The following is a 19411-nucleotide window of genomic DNA, read 5'->3' on the forward strand; positions in this document are numbered from 1 at the left end:
ATTTGAAGAATTTTATTAATGTGTGCCTCCCATTCGAGATTGCCCACATTTCGCAAGAGTCCATCTTATGTGACTCTTCAAATTTTCATTAACGGAAGAATTGATGTTATGGTTGTGGGAGTTATATGTGGGTTCTATCACCTCATTGGTTGAATTTACAGAAGCATTCTTGGATAGATTCTTTCCACCAATAAAGATGCTATAATTGAGTGATGATATCATTAACTTTTTTCAATTATGTGGTGAATTATTACATGAAGTGTATGGCAAAGGTTAACAAAAAGTTGTTGCAATTCCCAAATCACGAGGTTCTGAACAAAGTGCCCCTCCAAATGTTTTATAGGTCATTAGATCAATTGTACAAGATAGTAGCCGATAATGCTGTCGGTAGATCTATAGTTAAACAATCTTATGGTGTTGCGACAGCTTTATTATATTAATTGACTAAGAAAAATCGAGATTGGCATTCAAGAGATACCGAGGTGGCTGTAGGAGATCCCTCAACATCTTTTGAAAGTTAAGAAAAAAGGAAGAAGGATGAGGAGAGAGATGAGAATATGACTAACGTAGTGACAAAATTTGATCTTCTAACCAAACAACTGACGGGATCAATTCCAAAGGCGGTCAATGTCTTTCGTTCTAAGGATAACAAAACTTATGATGATGATGATGATGCAAAATCACTTGATGAAGAAACCCAGCTCATGTCAAACCAAATAGGGGGATCCTGAACTACCTATAAAAAGCAAGGTGAGATCAAGTTTGGAAGAAAAGGAATCATGATTGGAAGGATTATAATCTAGAAAGAGATTCGAGGGATAAGGAAAGATATAGATATTTGCGAGACAAAGATCGTGACCACGAAAGGTACATTCCTCCACATGACCTGGCTAAAGGTAAAGAGACCACCTCCATTTATCTGGAGAAGTTTAAGAATAATATGTTCTTGCTCTTATCATTATGAGGGTTAAAGGAAGAGAGAGGATGTTATGGGAGAGAAACTTTTCACAACTCAATAAAATTATCACCTCACATTTAACCTCTATCAAGTAAATTAAAACAAAAATAGGCCAAATATCAGCTCATCTAAATGCAAGGAAAAAGGGTGGATGACGTAGTGACAGTTTTACGATCCCAAACCAAGAGTCATGATGGTACTTATCGCGACAAGTCTTGACAAATAAAGCTACAAACCAAACTAATTTAAAAAGGATATAGTAGGGGTGAGTATGGTTTACTTGTACTCAACAGGTTAGGCCGATCGAGTAAAGTAGAAAATAAAGCATATAAATACAAACTATGGGCATGTCACCTATAGTAAAAAAATAGGGAAAATTTCAAAAATAGCAACTACATAGTCTTAATTGTAACTTTTATAGCAACAGTTTCATAATTACAAAAAATAGCAAATTATATTTTGTATGTAAGTAAACTGTTGCTATACAAATACATATACAACAAGATTTACTGCCCTTGTTTTACTCAAATTGGTTGAGTTAAATAAGGAATAGTTATCCATCTAATTAAATTTCCATAAATTGCTCTTATTTAAATTAGTATATTCCTTTTCCAAATCAAACTCGAATATGAAGATTATTATTTTCATGATCTTCAAAATATCATTCTCTTATATCTCTAACTATTTTTTCTTGTTAATTTTTTCATTTTTTTTGTCTTTTTTTTTTTATTTTAATTTCTTTTTCTTTTCCATTTTTTTCTTTCCACTTTATTTTCTCTCTTCTACTTCTCTTTTTGTTTTCTTTTTCTCATATATTTTTTTTTTTCGCTTTTGTTTTTACACTTCTATTTCTCTTTCTTCTTCTTTTTTCCTTTTTCACTTCTTTTTTCTTTGAATTTTTATTTTTCGTTTTCATTTTTTTCTTTTTTTTCTTTTTTCTTTTTTTTTTACTCTTCTATCTCTACCTTTATTTTTAAAAGACAAATATTTATATCATATATACATATTCATAAAAAATATACAAAATGAATAGATATACAAATCTACATATGTATTTACGGTAAAAAACATGCATATATATATATATATATATATGCATATGTATTTACAGAAATACATATCTGACTCACATGTATATATAAACATATAAGATACAAAATCTCTATAACAATAATGACAATTATATACATATACATACAGGTGATAAAAAAAATACATGATACATATTTTAAATAGTAAAATAAAACAAATAAGTACATATGTTACCCTCTAAAATGACATAGTTTGTACAATTTAAAGACAAATTTAACACCGTATAAAATACATATAGCTTTGCATATGTATTTACAAAATACATACATGATCCATATGTATATTCTTATTTTATATGAGCCGTCTTTATATTTCGCAAATACATATGAAGATATATAGTATAGTTATGTTTGTTACTGTTTAATATGAATATGACTACGTATTTTATATGTTTTTTGAATATATGTATGTGATATACATATTTGTCTTTTCAAAATAAAAGTTAGAGATAGAAGAGTAAAAAAACGAGAAAAAAAAAACATTTTAGACCCAATAGGCTCAATAGTTAGACAAAATAAGCATTTTAAACCCAATAGATAGACGGAAACATTTTTACACCAATTCACATAATTGATTGATATTTTAAACCCTTTTTCGTTCTATTAAATAGGTAACGAACACCCAATCTCCGTATACTCACTATTATGAATTGCTTAATTTGCCGCCCCTTATATTTGTTTATTCATTCATGCTCTTACCTTCAACAATTCAACTCGTATTCAACCTTATTATTAAATAAATAAATAAATAAATAAATAAATAAATAAATAAAGCTCCCGTGTAAAATAGGTAGACTCCATGTGACCAAATTTATCTTTTTAACTTGAAACTGTGATTTAAAATTATTTTCGGGCTGGAACGTTGTTAGACGTAAATGCCAATTTTTATTTTTTTTTCCAGAAATTTAACAGATGGTTGGGTTTCTCAATTTCAATTAGTAGTAAATTTGACACATATATTGCATGGTTTGTTATGTTTTGGAAATAAATCAAAATATCAAAAAAGTTATATGCAATATTGGACTGAGAAAGTGTCTATTGCTTTTTCTGATGTACATTAAAAGGCAAGTGCCATTGAGGACATTAAGGAAAGTAGATTATAGTAGGTCGATTATCATCATAAAAGTTATTAAATCAAGTTGACAATCAACCTCAACTACATGTAATTTATTGCTTTGTTGACATAATTTACTAATTGGTTATGGTAAATATTTCCAAACAGAAAGCACACTGCTTATTGGGCTTTCACATAGTCATATAGAGCAATATGGACCTGCATCATTCTTGATTCAAATAATTAAATGGATTCTATTTGAACTTCACCCATAGGTCAGTTTGTTTGGTGGTCGTAAGCTTATTAATTTGATCCATGCCAATTCCATTTCGCCGGATTGAAAGAGCAATCAATCAGTATGATCTCTTTCTTAGAAAAGAAATTGCGTAAAATTCTTAACTTTTTTCCATTATATTCCTCTTTGCAAAGAATTAGGGATACTTGACCACAATTCAAATTTTGTTCCCGTTTAAAGAATTTGTGCAAAACTTTTAGGGGTGTAGAATGAACCGCATTATTGCAAATTTTAGCATTTTAATTACATGAAGTGCTCCTTCTGGACTCTCCACTCATAGGAGACCAAAGCAAGAATTAGGACCTAACAGAAAATTATGTACCAGACATAGGTTTGTAAAGTGGAGACAGTCGTGAAATTTCGTATACAAGTATTGACCTAAAAGAAAATTTATGTACAACGCATACTTTTCAAGAAATAGCACTAATAACTATTACAACTGCCAACATTACATAACTTGTGGCATTAGCACACAGTAACCTTCTTCTCGTTCATAATGGAGATCCTGTTCTATTTACTATTTGAGAAGTATGCACATTAGCCAACAGTAGCTCTGATGTTTGTAACAACCAGTGGAACTTCTCGTTGTACCAGGTTCCAGCATTAATCTGCATCCCTTCATAAGGATGTGTGTATACGGAGCTTTATTGTTCTTAGAAACTCTTGTAAGTAAATCTAGAATCTAGAATATCCAACTGTCGTTTTATCCATGGTGGATCATCTGTCCTGAGCCAGAGAACTTCACCAGTATCTCTGTTCTTAAAGTCCGGGTGTTTAGGATTGACTTTATCCTTCCTGAAGTCCATCCATTCATAAGGGCTAGCGAAGAAAATTTGCCACAATCTGATCCGGTTCCTGTGCTTCTCCTCTTTATCTTCACCTGAGAACGCAAGTAAATGGACCTAGAAATGAGTTGACGAGTTCAGGAAACATGGATATATAGGATCAACATAGTTCAATACGGAACCTTTCCAGATATGGGCACCATCAATCAGTCTAAGGTCTAAGGCTTGATTAATTAGATCATGGGCAACCAAGCTGTTTGGTTTGGAACTAAAGAATGCACCTGTGTGTAGCTCTAGATTATAGTCTTAACTTTAGTGAAACGTTTCAACACAAAGTTAACAACAGCAAAATTGTTAGCATGAATGTCCCAGCCAGTTCATGTCTCAATATCCGAATGTTCCAATAATCAACCAAATGAAATGGTTATTGAAGGCGAGAGATATATAGAAAAGAGGATCATCGCCTAAATTTGGAATATGTGAAGCATTTTTATAAAATCTCTTTAAATGTTCTTGCTTTCTTTTGTCAGGACAGAAAATCCCACCCCCTCCGTTCTAACACGAAGATTATTATCTTACAATAAGGTGCATTTTCATCCAAGAAATAGCACATTTATTTTACAATCAGGCTATAGTGTGTCTCAAAAATTATTATCTGATTCTTTTATTACTTCTAAAGTTCCATTCGAGAAATTTAGAAGTTATCCTCCTGCAGTCTTCTATGTTTCAATTATCCAGAAATGCTGTGTATGCAATCAATCAGCAAACCTCACATACCACATTACTTGCTTAGTTGGGGTTGGTCATATAGATCCTCCATATTCCACTCTGCTATATTCAGGCCATTTGCCCTCCAATATAGAAAATGTTTTCAATTGCTTACAATCTATGAACATTATAACTTATAAGAAATGCTCAGAAGGGCAACCTGTACCTCCTGGTTCTTTCTTCTCGAATTCTGGGGTTGCTGAGGCTTGAACACGTGGAGTCACAAAATTTATTTCCTTGACATCTACCTTCAAAAGAATCATTACATGAAAACATGAAACAGAAAAAAAACATTTTTGTGCAGCACAAGATACATAAAAAACATGGAAAAAGAAAAAGAGAAAGCATTCTGTTGAGCACGGGATCTCAAAATTTACAAAAACACGTCCAATGCAGGATCATTTTTTCTTTATGGTATATCTCATTTGCCATCTTTTTGTTCTTTGAAGATCCAAGAGAAAATTCAACAGTTAAAGAATAAGTGCATTTTGTGTCACGACTTCCTCTAGTAGCCTTTGTCTTTAGAGACATATTTAATAAATAAAAAGACCAAAACATATTCATTTGGTGATCTAAGAAGCCGATATGGAAACTTACATCATATGCCCCCCACCCCTAAAAAAAGATAAGGTAGCTCATACAGGAAAGCTAAACACCAAACGGCAGATGCAATTCTAATTAATCACGTCTCTGAAAGATAAATTTGTGTGCTTATGTAAAAGAGAATAAATGGAACGTCATGAGAAGACAAATGGTTTTCTCTTAATGAGTAGGTTATGCTGCAATTGTACCATCACCCTCATTATCATAGAATGTTGCAATGCTATTAAACAGCAAACAGTTCGAATTTGAAAGACAAGTGCATCTGAAGATGAATTCTTGTAGAAATTCAAAACACTAATAAGCCTAAGGCAGCTATTATAATCTTATGAAGAGGAAACAGACAATGTGCACTCTCATGTATGATTTCATCCTCGCCTCGGTGTCCCAAGCAAAAGCTTACTGTGATCATTAAGCAAAAGAAAGGTGCTAGCAATTTTTATCCACATACTACCTATACTCTCGTCCTACTTATTACAATTTGACAGAGAAAACTCAGTCAGGCTTTTGTGCAAACTAGCTGAAAGTTGTCATAGTCATGGATCATAACTCAACCGCAATGCCCAGAGGGCAGTCCTAAGCTGGCTGGATAACCAAGATGCCCAGGTCTCAAATACATGCAAGAAATTTCATTGACCGGTATATAGAATCTGCAGGGCCCATGCCTAATAGTTTTGAGATCATGTCATTGCATCATAGTTAAACGATAACAAATACTACATAAATTTGTATCTGATAAGCTTTCATAGGCCTCCACATTTGATGGCAGGAACAATGGTTTATGGAAAACTCCAACTAATTTTGATGAAACTAGAACCCAGAAAGAACACTTAGATACAAACATATAGTAAGGACGCAAAGTGTTAACTGGGCAACAAACAATAACATTCCAAACAAACTAAATGCAGGACGTCAAAAACTATCAATCTCAAAAATATACCCAATTTTTACCAGACCCTTCTATTTAAAATTACCTCTACATACAACAATGGGCATAAGAAAAATTAAGTCTTCTTTTTCTGGGTTACAAACCTCGTGTCTCATCCTGTGTTTACCATTCTCGTCAATCTTGGTGTATGATCTCAAATGACCCCAAACATATATCAAGTCCTTTGGCTTCAAATGCTCCATTGACACTTCCCCCATTTCATCCCACATCTTCAGCATAACTCTGCACACCACCAAAAAGTAATGCGTTTGATTTCTCAAATGGTCACTCAATCAATTGTAATAGTAATTATCTCAAAAAGTCAACTTTCTTCTTGATTCCAACTTTCTGCACACACGGGTGTGGCCTACACCTAGTCGTCAATGAAGTAGTTGAGAACCATGAGGTCTCAAGTTCAAATTCCAGTGGAGACAAAAATAATAGGTGAGTTCTTCCCATCTGTCCCAACCTTGATGGACAAAGTTACCTGTTACCTGTTGCTGCCCGTGGAATTAGTCGAGGCGTGTGTAAGGTGGCCCGGACACCACGGTTATTCAAAAAAAATTCCAACTTTCTTTAACAAATGAAGGTGACTTCCTGAGGTAATAAGATTCCATCTTTCTTTAACAAACGAAGGTGACTTCCTGGGATGATAAGATTCCAACTTTCTTTAACAAACGAAGGTGACTTTTCCAACTTTCTTAAACAAACGGAGGTGACTTTCTAAGACAGTAAGATTTCAACTTTCAGGTGGCTTTTCTGAGATAATAAGATTCCAACTTTCTTTAACAAATGGAGGTGAATTTATGAGATAATAAAATTTCAAATTTCTTTAACAATTGGAGATGACTTTATGAGATAATAACTACTAGTTACAATGGAAGTCCGACAGATAAGTTTTTTAAATAACCGTAGTGTACGCACGTTGCCTAATTACACAAGGATACCTACCAGCTCTAACCACAGCTCTAACCAGCACCAGTTAACTCCAAAAGTAATTTATAAAAAAAATATACAAGAAAGGAACCCAAAAAAGCGAATAGCAATAAAATCATCAACTTACTTAAAAGAGGGACGGAATTGAGAAGAAGCAGATACACTGAGAAAAGTATGAACTCCAAAAGCGCCGTTTCTGGTGTTAACTCTTCTAAACGGCAAATCAATTTTCCCAATTAAACTAACGGAGTTATGGAGAACTCGTTGTTGTTTTATAGTTGACGGACGTTGGAATTTGAGAGTGTGTTGATACACTGCACTTTCTTCACCTTCACTATCGTCATAATAGAAATTTCCCGGCGGGTTAATCACCGCCGTTGCGGCGTCAGCGGAGGAGAAGTGGCGATGTTGGAGGATTTGCGCGGCCGATGAAATTGCCCGTTTGAATTTGGAAAGGGAACGAACGGCGGCTGCTGCTGCCATGGAGGTTTGGCAGCTATTTTTTCGGCGGGTGTTTTTATTGGCCTTTGATAATGAGCTAATCACACATTTAATTTTTGTTAAAACCTTTGTTAAACTTTATATTGCTATCGTTTGGTAGAAAGAGATGTTATCAATGGATTAACAATGCAGGATTAGTAATATAAGAATTATTTTTTATCAAGTGTTTAGTATATTATATTAAAATATAAATATATTATGTATTGTGTTTGGATTTAAAACTCTACAAAATCTTTTTTATAACTATACCCTCAAATTTTTTGGAGATTTTCTACTTCGTTTAACTAATCAAATTACTCACCTGCATGATCTTATAGAAAAGTTAAAATATGAATAATAATTTTTACTTTGCTTAGTTGAATATTTATTTTTTAAAAAAAAAATTAAGTCTATTTGATCAAGAAAAATTCAAAATAACAAATAATTGTCATATTATACAGAAATAATTTTTAAAAATACAAAAGCACATTATATAAGAACATCACGGATCGTTGATAATATAGTTTTAGATTTTCAAAATATATATTTGTTTGACAATAATCTTTTCTATATAAATTAATCCATTTGTAAATTAAATAATTATAGAATATCATAAATGTAGTTCTCATTCGACGCTATCAACCAATATAAAATGATATTTAAGTACTTGATCAGCATACACAAAGAAAAAAGAGGTTGCAAATTAATGTAACATAACAATCAAATTTTTAGTGATTAGATTTAAAATGGAGCTAAAAGAAAAAATTTAATAAAAAGAATTGAGGGGTAGTTAAGTCATTTAATTCTATTATCCATGTATTATTATGTCATGGATAAGTAATCCCATGATTTCCTAGGTATAAGATAATACACCATATGGTGTATTAGAAGGGATTACATTGAGTTGTGCAACCAAACGATATATTAGGTTGGATTAGATTTTAATACATGGACTATTTTAAATAATACATCCTATCAAACGTGTAATTAGTTATCTCAAGATAATTAATTATCTCAAAATTAATATCCCACAATAATATAAATTATAATTCAAACTAACTAATACCTTCAATTAAATATAAAATAAAATAATTTTTTATATTTTATTTTAAAAGTATTATACCTCACATCTTCCGGCCTAATAATTGGTCAAACTTTTGCACTAAAAGTAACAAGAGAATTATAAAGTTATGTGATGTCTAGTTATAAAAAGGTAACACTATTCTCTTGTAAGAGGCTAAAACAATACTCTCTCACCATTTTTTTTAATTCTTTTATTAAAAATTTTTATTTTAATTTAATTACCATATTTATAAAAATAAGAAAATTTTATTATATTTTTTTAATATTATTTTTATCATTAAATAAATATATAAAGTGTATAAATTTAAATTTATAACATAATTAATAAGGCTAATTTAATGAAATAAGCTTCTAATAAATATTTTTAAAAGAAGAGAGTCAAATCATAAGGGTCAACTTATCACATAAATTGAGATAAAAGGTACCAAAATTCACATCCTTTAATATTTATCTTGAAATATTACAAAATTAATAATTTATTTGATCAAACTTCTAAAAATCAGTTTATTTTGATTTTTTTTCAAAGGTGCTTCTCAAAAATTATTTGTTTAAGAAATAGTTTTTGTGTAACCAAAAAAAAATTGAAAATATTTTTGAGTAACAATTAGTTTTGAGCAATCTTTTTTTCTAAATACTTTTTTTTTTTCAAAATTATCTCTAAAAACTGATTTTGTTACTTCTTATAAGTATTTATCTTCTCTCAAGAGATAAACCAAACACCTTATAATTTAATATAATTTCTTTTGAATAAATTAAATGCATTTGACTTCTAAAAACTTAACCAAATAAACTATAAATATTATATCAACAATGCAAAATAAAAAATAAAAAATATAGAGGTCAATTTAATTGGACTAGTTCAAACTAGATAGATCATTTTTTATGTTTCAAACTCATATTTAGTTAATATAGCTAATCATACTTAGGATGGCTAATTACTATGATTAATTTTTTGGATCACCTAATTGTGTGACATACTTCATAATTTATTAGGGATGTACGATTGGTAGATGGGAATGACCTTCAGATCATAACTATTCATACTTAGTAGGCATTTGGATTTATCTGATTGAATTTTTATTTATTTTTTAATCAACACAAAATTTATTTATTTATAACACAGGATTTACAGAGACAGTTATGGCGTTGTCACTACAAGAGTAGAGATCCTGTTCAAAACATTACTTTATACAACCTGAGTATTTGAGCTAGAACTAATATATTATGAATGAAAGTGATTATGCGTCACTCTCCTAACATTTGAAAAACCATTTTTATCTGCACACAAAATTCAACTGAAATACTCCTTTAGTTAAATTAGTTTTTAATTTTAAATAACCTATTTTAGGTTAAAGTTGAAACACCCTTCTAACTTATGAACTAAAAGTCGATTTGCGTTGCAAATATCTTTTTGTTAATGTTCGTTGTGCATTAATCTATATCTACATTAATCTATAATTTACAATTTATATCTATATTTACAATATATTAAAGGTGTGAAATATCTACAATTTGATGTATTTTGAAACATCTATTATTTAACTATCTTAGAGAATTTTAGTGAGATTTTACTATTATTGATCGAATTATTTCTTTGAAAATTTTTCTTTATTTTCCGTTGAAATATTGATTGACGAGAAAGTATGTTATGATGAGAAAGTATTTGATTCTCGATCTTAGATAAGAATTTCTACTAGGATATCATTCCTCATATTATTAAAAATCAAAATTTAAAAATAACATAAATAATATCCTCCCCCCACCCCCGCCCATCCTAATATTACTTTAGGACAGTTTTGAGTTATTTTGGGAACTTTAGAAAATTGTTTATTTTTCCTTCCAAAAATTAAACTAACGTATTTTATTTTTGTGGAGTTTTAGGGCAGTATGAAATTTTTTCGAAATATATTTTTCTATTACTATATATTTAGAACTTCTTAGTTTTAATATTACAATATAATAATATAATAATGGGAGAAAATAAGTGGAAAAATAATTTTATCTATTGCGATAAGTTTTAATGAAAGACAAAAAGTTCAAATCACTTTTTTAAGAATGTCAATTCTTTTAATATATTGTAGATGTAGATTATTTTCTTACTTTAAATTTTGCGTCCTTAACGGTGTCACATAAATTGAGACGAAGAAAGCAGTATTTCAATGTGTGTATAACTGATTTATAGCAACACATGATATTAACAATACTTGTGTTACTAATCTATATCTATATTTATCTATACTCCATTAAAAGCACCAACTCAAAAAAATTAAAGTGAAATGACTAAACTGCCCTTCTTATTAAGTTAAATAACCTCATTTTTTTTTTAATTGGTAGGCCGTATTAAATAAAATAATCCATGGATTAAAAGTTAGTCTAGCTATGTACAATGTTTGGTTGTTCAATTTAAATCTAATCTCACCTAATACATGGATAACTAATACATCATAGAGTGAATTATCTTATCCCTAAAACATCATGGGATTACTTATCCATGGCTTAATAATATATGGATAAGAGAATTAAATGACTCAAGTACCCCTCAATTCTTTTTATTAAAATTTTCTTTTAGTTCCATTTTAAATTTAATCACTACAAATTTGGTTGTTATATTACATTTAATTTGCCAACTTTTTTTTACTTTGTGTATGCGGATCAAGTGCTAAAATATCATTTACTCCCTTATGTTAGTTGATAGCTTCGAATGTGAACTACATTTATGCTATTTTGTAATTGTTCAATTTACGGACGGATTAATGTAAATAGAAAAGATTATTGTCAAATAAATATATAATTTGAAAATCTAAAATTATATTATCAATAGTCCGTGATGTTCTTACATAATGTGCTTTACATTTTTTAAAAATTATTTCTTTATAATATGACAATTATTTATTTTTTAAAAAATTTTCTTGATTAAATAGACTCAATTTTTTTAAAGAAATAAATGATCAATTAAGCGGAGTGAGAATTATTATTCATATTTTAGCTTTTTTAAGATCGCGCAAAGGGTGAGGAACTTGACTAGTTAAATGAAGTAGAAAATCTCATAAAAATTTAAGGGTATAATTGTAAAAAGAGATTTTGTAGAGTTTTAAAATACATGATATATTTAGTTTTTAATACTATGAACCAAACACTTGATAAAAAATAATCCATGTATTACTAATCCCTGCATTACTAATCTTTGTATTGTTAATCCTTGTATTGTTAATCCATGGATAACTTCTCTTTGTACCAAATAACTCCTAAAGTCCTATCCTACCTATTAACTAGGGGTGTCAAAATGAACCCAAATTGAGTTGACCCGCCCAATCTGTCCATAACTTAATGAGTTGGGTTCAAGATAATTTGTTATTGGATAAATCTCAACTCATTAACTCTCAACCTATTTTTAATTTGGGTTCAAATGAATCCAATCAATCTCTACTTCAACCCGTTTAATAGAAAAATTATTTTCCTCGTAAGGAAAAAAGTCACCTCACCCCCACCTTACCCAAACCTTACCACAAGCAAACTTACCCCACCCCCACCTCACTCCACGTCCCTTTAATAAATTATTTTTATTTTTTTAAAAACTCTTTATAAATTTTCTATCTTGTCATCACCCCACCTCATCCCCATTCCTCTCTTCCGACCCCTCACCCCCACCCCCACCCCCACCCTAAAAAATTAAAAATCTTTTAATTTTTAAAAATAAATAAATAATTATTTTTTGAACAAAAAAATTAATCTTACCCCAACCCCCATCTCTCCTTACACCCTACACCCCCACACCCTCCTCCCCTATACGACATATCCCCCTCCCCCGAAAAAAAAGCATATTTTTTTTAAAAAAATTATTTTCTTTTAAAAATTAATTTTTTTTTTTTTTTTAAAAGAAAAACTTTTACCTCAACCTCCTTTCTAAAAACCACCTCTCCTACCCCCGACCTCTTACCCCACACCCCTTCCTAAAAAATAGTAATTTTTATTTTTTAAAAAAATATTCTTACCCCAACCCCACTCCTACCCAACCACCCAACTTTTCAAACCCATTAAAATTTATTTTCTTTACAAGAGATAAATATTAATATTTTAATATTTTTTAAATTAAGCGGGTTATATTGGGCGGGTCAAGTCCCAACGTGATTTTTATCCATTTCAATCCAAAGTGAATTTTGACGGATCATGACCCAATCCGATACCAAATTCAATCCATTTAATATCTTCAATCTCAACCTAATCCGCCCATTTGACACCCCTACTATTAACAAACTACGTAATGGTTCAGCAACCCCAAAGGCCAAAAGAAGAACCGGTTCAACACTTCCTTTAACACGAAGACATACTTCCAATCTTAAATATCTTGGCGGCCAAAAAAGAACACTCCAACAAACAATGTCTCTTACTGGTGATGTTTTCTTCTTCGTAGCCGCAAGTTTTTTTAAACATGTTGATATATGGTGTTTTGACCATAAAAAGAATTACAATCATACAAACGTGATTTTATTAATCGCAAAATTGAGTAAATCGACAAAAATTCTATGGTGGTGATTAACGGTGGTGATTCTGAAGACATTGACGGGATCTTCTCAGTTGTGATGTGGTTTCCCATCAACTTCACATCAAGATGAGTATGTGTTAATCAGAATACGATCTCTTTACGTTAGTGCTACTTCATGACTATCATTGTAACTCTCTATTATCATATTTTTCCAATCAATCTATCCTTCCTTTAGTTTATGACATTATGTTATTGCTAATTTCATATTTGTCTTTTTTTTCCCCTGTATGCTTAGTAGGAACTATCCATAAAATTTTAAGCATATGAATTCAATTATTATATGCATATATAACTTCAATAAAATTTTAATCTTTGTGTTCGGAGAATTTTAGTTTAAATTAAATCAAGAAAGGTAAAGAAATCAAAGATGACTATATATCAAACAAAAAATAGTGACTTAAAATGTATTTTGACAAAATCTTTAATAGGTTAATTTACACTGTATATCAACCCAATTCTTAATGGACTGAACTTATAAGAGGACAGATCATAACCTACCCAAACTTGGACGAATTCAGCGGTTTACACTTTCATAGGCTAATTTTTACCTTTAACCATCTTTACCCTAGCAGAACATGGCAACTTATATTCCACAACACTTTTTGTTGGTAATATGCTACTTGAACAAGAAGTATCAAAAAAGCTACCCTTCAAGGTGAAATTTGAGTCCACGCTTAAAGGAAAGTGGCTTTTTCTTTAAACTTTTTATGTTTTTTTTTTTTGATTTATTAACCAAAAGAGTATGGTATTTTTTTCTTCATCCCTCTCTTTTATGTAAGAAATAATCGAGAGAAAAATGATGGTTGCGATTATGTTTTGTTTATTATTCTATCTGAATTATATAATGCGTGAATTATTAGCTTTAATTTAAATAGATTTCATTTTTTGGTTTTTTAATTTTCTATAATTATGATATGACAGTTTTAAATATTGTTACAGTTTGATTTCTTATATTAAGGGACTATATTTGTATATTTACACTCTGATAAGTATCCAATATCTTACACACCAAGTGTTCTTCTGGTAGCTTTCACCAGAAGATATTAGAGAAAGGTATTACAAGGGAATCTTATTGAATAACATCTGAGGGCCAACTTCATTTGAGGACTTACTAAGGTGTAATACCCAGTAAAATTCTAAATCCAAAATTCAGCTCATTTGGCTTTACAAGCCTCAAAACTTAGACAATTTGATAAGTGTTTCAAAACTTAGTTTTATTTCAAGTATCCAAACTTTGAGGATTTATATGACGACCTTCCCGACCTCCGATTTTGGATTTTCAAGTTGCGTTGCGATCGGGGAAGTCAAGAGTATATCTCGGCAAAGTTTCGAAACTTTTGGAATCCGTTTAGGGCTCGTTTGGATTTTGAAATAGTAACATCTGGCGATCTGCCCGCGCCGCCTGGTCTAGAGCACTGCTATAAGACAGGCGCCGCCTGCTCTATAGTGGTGGACTAAGGCGGGCGACGCCTGCTAACTCCGGTGCTCGCCCAGTTTTCAGCATTCCACCTCTGTATTTTAAAGGGTATTTTGTTCATTTTCCCTACCCTATATATAGTCTTAAACACGGGATTTGAGCTCAAAATCACCAAACCATACTAGTTTTGTGGAAATCCTCTCAAGAAACATCAAGAACAAATCTAGGATTCAATTGGGGGTTTCAAGATTCAAGCCGTTTTCACCGTAAATTCTATGGATTCTTAATCTCAGGTATGCATAGTGTTCACCTATGGACCCCTTTCGTCCATAGAGATCAAGAACCATGTTTTGAATGATAAATTTGATTTACCTTGTTATGATGTGATGTTGTTCATGTTCATGATTGTGGTTTAGGCTTCAAGATCATGTTTTAGGTGTTGTCATGCAGTTTGTGTGTTGAATAGTTGAAACCCATGGATTTGGGGTTGGTTTAATACTTGTTAAATTTGCTAATTTCACCTATGCTAAGGATTATGCATGTAAAGTGTTTGACAAAATGCCTAGAATGATAGAATGGATGCCTCATGACCATATTGTACCTAAATTACAAGTACATGCTCTATGCATCATGTTTCCACGTGAACTTCCATGTTATTGATATGTGTTGCTATTATGATTATATAATGAACATGATATTGAGGTTGTGCAAGTACTTCCACGTGATATGAAATCATTTTCATGTAATACATCGTTAGTAATCATGCTTAGTATGAGATCCCTATTTATGATATTATGCATTATGGACTCTATTCTCACGATCAAGTCAGTCATGTGTGTCAGTTTCCTTTTATCAAGTCCTGGGGGTACTTGTACCCGAAAAATATAGTTGTGTGCCTAGAGTCATGTCATGTTGTCACGATATCCTCAGTTAAGCCATGTTCAGTAGACTTCGGTTAGTCTCATGATTCAGGAAAACTTATGTAACTTCAGTATCAGCCCAGTTCTACTCAGTACTCAGTAATCTACGTAATCTCAGTAGCCCAGTTATCTCAGTAGCTTAGTAATCTCAGAAACTCCAGTATCAGCAGTTTCAGTAACTTCAGTACTCTCAGTAAGTCCTCAGATCTCAGTAGTATTCCGTCAATCAACGAAATTAAGGGAATTTAGCTCAGCTCAGCTAAGCAATACTATCAGACCAGTTAATCAGTTCAGCTAATCAGTTCACTTCAGTTGATCAGTTCAGTGTCTATTCAGATGGGAGTAGGAGTTAGCACCGAGTGAACCCAAGGATGGGAATACACACTGTCAGATGAGGGTGTGATTCTTAGAAGTCATCCTTGCATTCCAGAATAATATAGCCATCATAGGTTGAGACATCAACATTGCCAACTTGAGGATTGATGAGGCGGATATCCGCCGTTCTCTTTTGGGGACACTTCTAGATTTGAGAGTTACTCACAGCTTGTCTTTAACCGTGGCATGGTATTGACACCCTTCCAATCAGGGCAAGGATTGGACCCCAGTTCAGCTAAACTAGTATACATGAGGCATGTCGGTTAAACTACTACCTCCCACAGTCTCAGTATCAGTTAAAGAACTCAAATGGTTCTTCAGACTTCAGCATATCAGGACTGTCAGATACAGTCAACTCAGATGCAGTACGAAACTGAGATAGTTCCATTAGATTCAGGATCGTCAGATACGGCCACTCATGTTATCAGTCATTTCAGTTATCAAAACTCAATTATCAGTCATATTAGATATCAGTAAATCATGTTATCAGTATTCGATTTCAGAACTGTCAGATGCAGTCAATCCAACCAGTTTTTCATAATCAGAACTGTAATAAATCATCATTCACTTATCAGTAATATAGTATCAGTCTCTTAGTTATTCAGTACGTTAGTATCAGTAAACTCATGTTGTCAGAATTCATACTCAGTAGTCAGTCTTACCACGAGTTCAGTTATAGTAACTTATGCATGTATGTATTCCTACGTTCATATCAGTCCGCATGTTCATGCATATAAACCCTTTGCATTTAGCCTATCTCACTCATATACTCAGTACATTTAGTCGTATTGATGCATTAGCGCTATGGTGCTTTCTTTATATGTTATATCATAGGTTCAGAGACACGAGTCCCAGATCAGCAGTAGCAGCAGCACCTCAGCATTCAGAGTTGCAGTGAGTCCTATTCATTCGAGGACGATATGATTATTACTTTATTTATCATTTTGGTTTAGTTTTCAGTTGATGGAGTTAGATGGAGACATGTTCCTTCAACTCCTTATTCAGTACAGTTAGAGGCTTTCAGACTATAGCATGTCAGACAGTTTTTTTTTTAGTTTCGGGTATTGTTATACTATTTTCAGACAATATTTTATTTAGTTTTGAACCTTATGGCCTTACCGCCTTTATTTCTATATTTATTCAGTATATTATGCAGTGTACAGGTACATATCAGTCATGGGTTAGCTTGTGGTCCTTCGGAGTCATGGGCACCGTGTAGCATTTCGGTTCAGAAAATTAGGACGTTACAAACTTGGTATCAGAGCCTAAGGTTCAATAGTGTCCTAGGAAGTCTGAAAGCCACATCTAGTAGAGTCTTGTACATGGGTGTGTTGTGCACCACACTTATGTGCAGGAGGCTATGAGATGTTTCTGGAACAGTTTCTCTTTTTTCATCTCTCAGATCGTGCTATAAAAAAGTTTTCTAAGAAACTCATGTAGATCCAGATCATGCTCCCTTCATGTCAGCTTTACCTTACTTTCATGGTAACAAAAACAATGAAGCTCAATTCCTAAAGATAGGGCTTTCTTATACAGTCCCTACAGTCAGTTACGGGATTAGCCACGGACTCAAACAGTATCCCATCATTTCATTATGTTGCAGAGTCGTATGGATCCCATTCATAATCATAAGAACTCCTTATAAAACCCAAATTTAGATATATCGTCAGATCTCTTCTCAGAATCCTATGATAGTATATGATCTAGAGTTACAAACATGAACCCAAGGGGTTTAGCAGTAGTAGAGTTGGGATATTATTATTCTGATTGATCAGAGTATGAACTCAAGGGGATAGTTATCCCAGAATAAGTCAGTAGGCTTGAACAGTGCGAGCTAGAATTTTAGATTTATTGACTTGAAATTTTGGCATGAATGTGTGCATGTGACATTAGTAGTAGAGGAAACAGTAGAAGATGATGAGTTTAGCAAAGCAAGCTTGTGTTGAACAGAGTGTAAGCATGTGATTAAGATTACAGTTCAGTTCAGAGTTCAGTTTAGTGTTCACGAACTTATGATGTCGGCTTTAAGCTAAGGGGGAGATGATAGATCAAGTGACCAAGTCAGTCCTTTAGATTCTAGTAGTAGTGCCAATATGTATTGAAAAGCAGTAAGGGAAGACAATTCTTGACCCATCCTCATCTCAGTGCAGAGTTTTATACTTTAGCTATCACTAAACCCATGCAAACATTGCATGTCGATTCTATATCCATGAACCATGCTCGTGCATTTTTCCATAAATCATGTACGATTTCAGTTCCCAGCATAAGAAGTTCAGTTCTAGCTGACTCAGTGTTACAAATCATGTCTTACGAATTCAGAAATTTCAGAATCAGTTCTTGACTCATGTACATACATCATGCTTTCCAGTATACTTAGATTTCATAACTCATGTTATGTCCCTGCTGATCAGATGAATCCATACTATGTCATGTATATTCTCAGTTCAGGCCTTATGGGCAAATCCATGTTGTTGATATTCTATCCCCTAAGTTTCAAGTCATGTGTCGAGTTCAGTTTGTATCTATTCATGTTTCAGATCCTCCTGATTTAACCCTTCAGTGATCTCTCTTTGTGAAAATAGTGTAGTGATGAGCAGTTGTTTAGATGTGAGAGGGTAAATGTTTTATGTTAAGAAGAGATAATTGTTGCATGCTTGTATTCCACGAGGGTGTAGCTATGAATATAGGCTTGAATTTATGTAACGCCCCATAAAAAGTCGTGCATGTTCTAGCCCATAGTAATGTACTCTTAGCCTCGAAAACTTAAAAATATTCTAAGTGTCAAAGAGACTTAATCTCATTTTAAGCTCTTAATCTTCGGAAAATTTATTTTTGACCTTCTCGACCTTTGTTTCTTGAAATTTTTATTGCGTTATGATCGGGGAAGTCAAGGGTACGTCCCGGGTGAGTTTTGGGAATTTTGAATGAGCGTAAGACCATGTTTGGGTGTCCATTCCAGTAGCAACAGGCGATAGACCCGTGCCGTCCGCTCTATCGCGGGGGCTAATTTTCGGATAAGGGAGGCGATATACCAGGCGCCGCCTGGGTTATCATGGGCGATAGACCAGGCGCCGCCCAGTGGATTGCACTGCTCTAGGACAGGCGATGCCTGGCTAATCGCGCCAGGCCAAACTTTTGTGTTTTCCATCCGTTTCATTAATGGCATAATGGTAAATTT

The 19411-nt window shown here is 32.6% G+C and overlaps 1 protein-coding gene across 2 annotated transcripts; it reads right to left on the reverse strand.

Moving 5' to 3' along the window:
- Window positions 1-3726: 3726 nt before the first annotated feature.
- On the reverse strand, window positions 3727-7988 carry LOC107867122 (protein OSB1, mitochondrial). 2 transcript variants are annotated; one of them, XM_016713235.2, is made up of 4 exons: window positions 7543-7988; window positions 6584-6722; window positions 5112-5199; window positions 3727-4278 (listed from the first exon to the last, which is right to left on the reverse strand). In XM_016713235.2, exons 1-4 carry the CDS (start codon window positions 7896-7898, stop codon window positions 4052-4054), a joined length of 810 nt encoding a protein of 269 aa, XP_016568721.1. In that variant the 5' UTR covers window positions 7899-7988; the 3' UTR covers window positions 3727-4051. The 2 variants fall into 2 exon arrangements, with proteins under 2 accessions (XP_016568721.1, XP_016568722.1); XM_016713236.2 differs by having other exon boundaries at window positions 5118-5199; window positions 7543-7978.
- Window positions 7989-19411: the final 11423 nt, after the last annotated feature.

This window comes from Capsicum annuum, chromosome 4 (assembly GCF_002878395.1).
Source record: "Capsicum annuum cultivar UCD-10X-F1 chromosome 4, UCD10Xv1.1, whole genome shotgun sequence".
Classification (NCBI taxonomy): Eukaryota; Viridiplantae; Streptophyta; class Magnoliopsida; order Solanales; family Solanaceae; genus Capsicum; species Capsicum annuum.

Coding starts and splice junctions, on each gene's coding strand:
- LOC107867122 (XM_016713235.2), bottom strand. CDS start 7,898: ATGGCAGCAGCAGCCGCCGTTCGTTCCCTTTCCAAATTCAAACGGGCA. Junction 5,200..6,583: donor AACACAGGATGAGACACGAG/GTTTGTAACCCA, acceptor ATTCTTTTGAAG/GTAGATGTCAAGGAAATAAA. Junction 4,279..5,111: donor GAAAGAACCAGGAGGTACAG/GTTGCCCTTCTG, acceptor TTGCGTTCTCAG/GTGAAGATAAAGAGGAGAAG.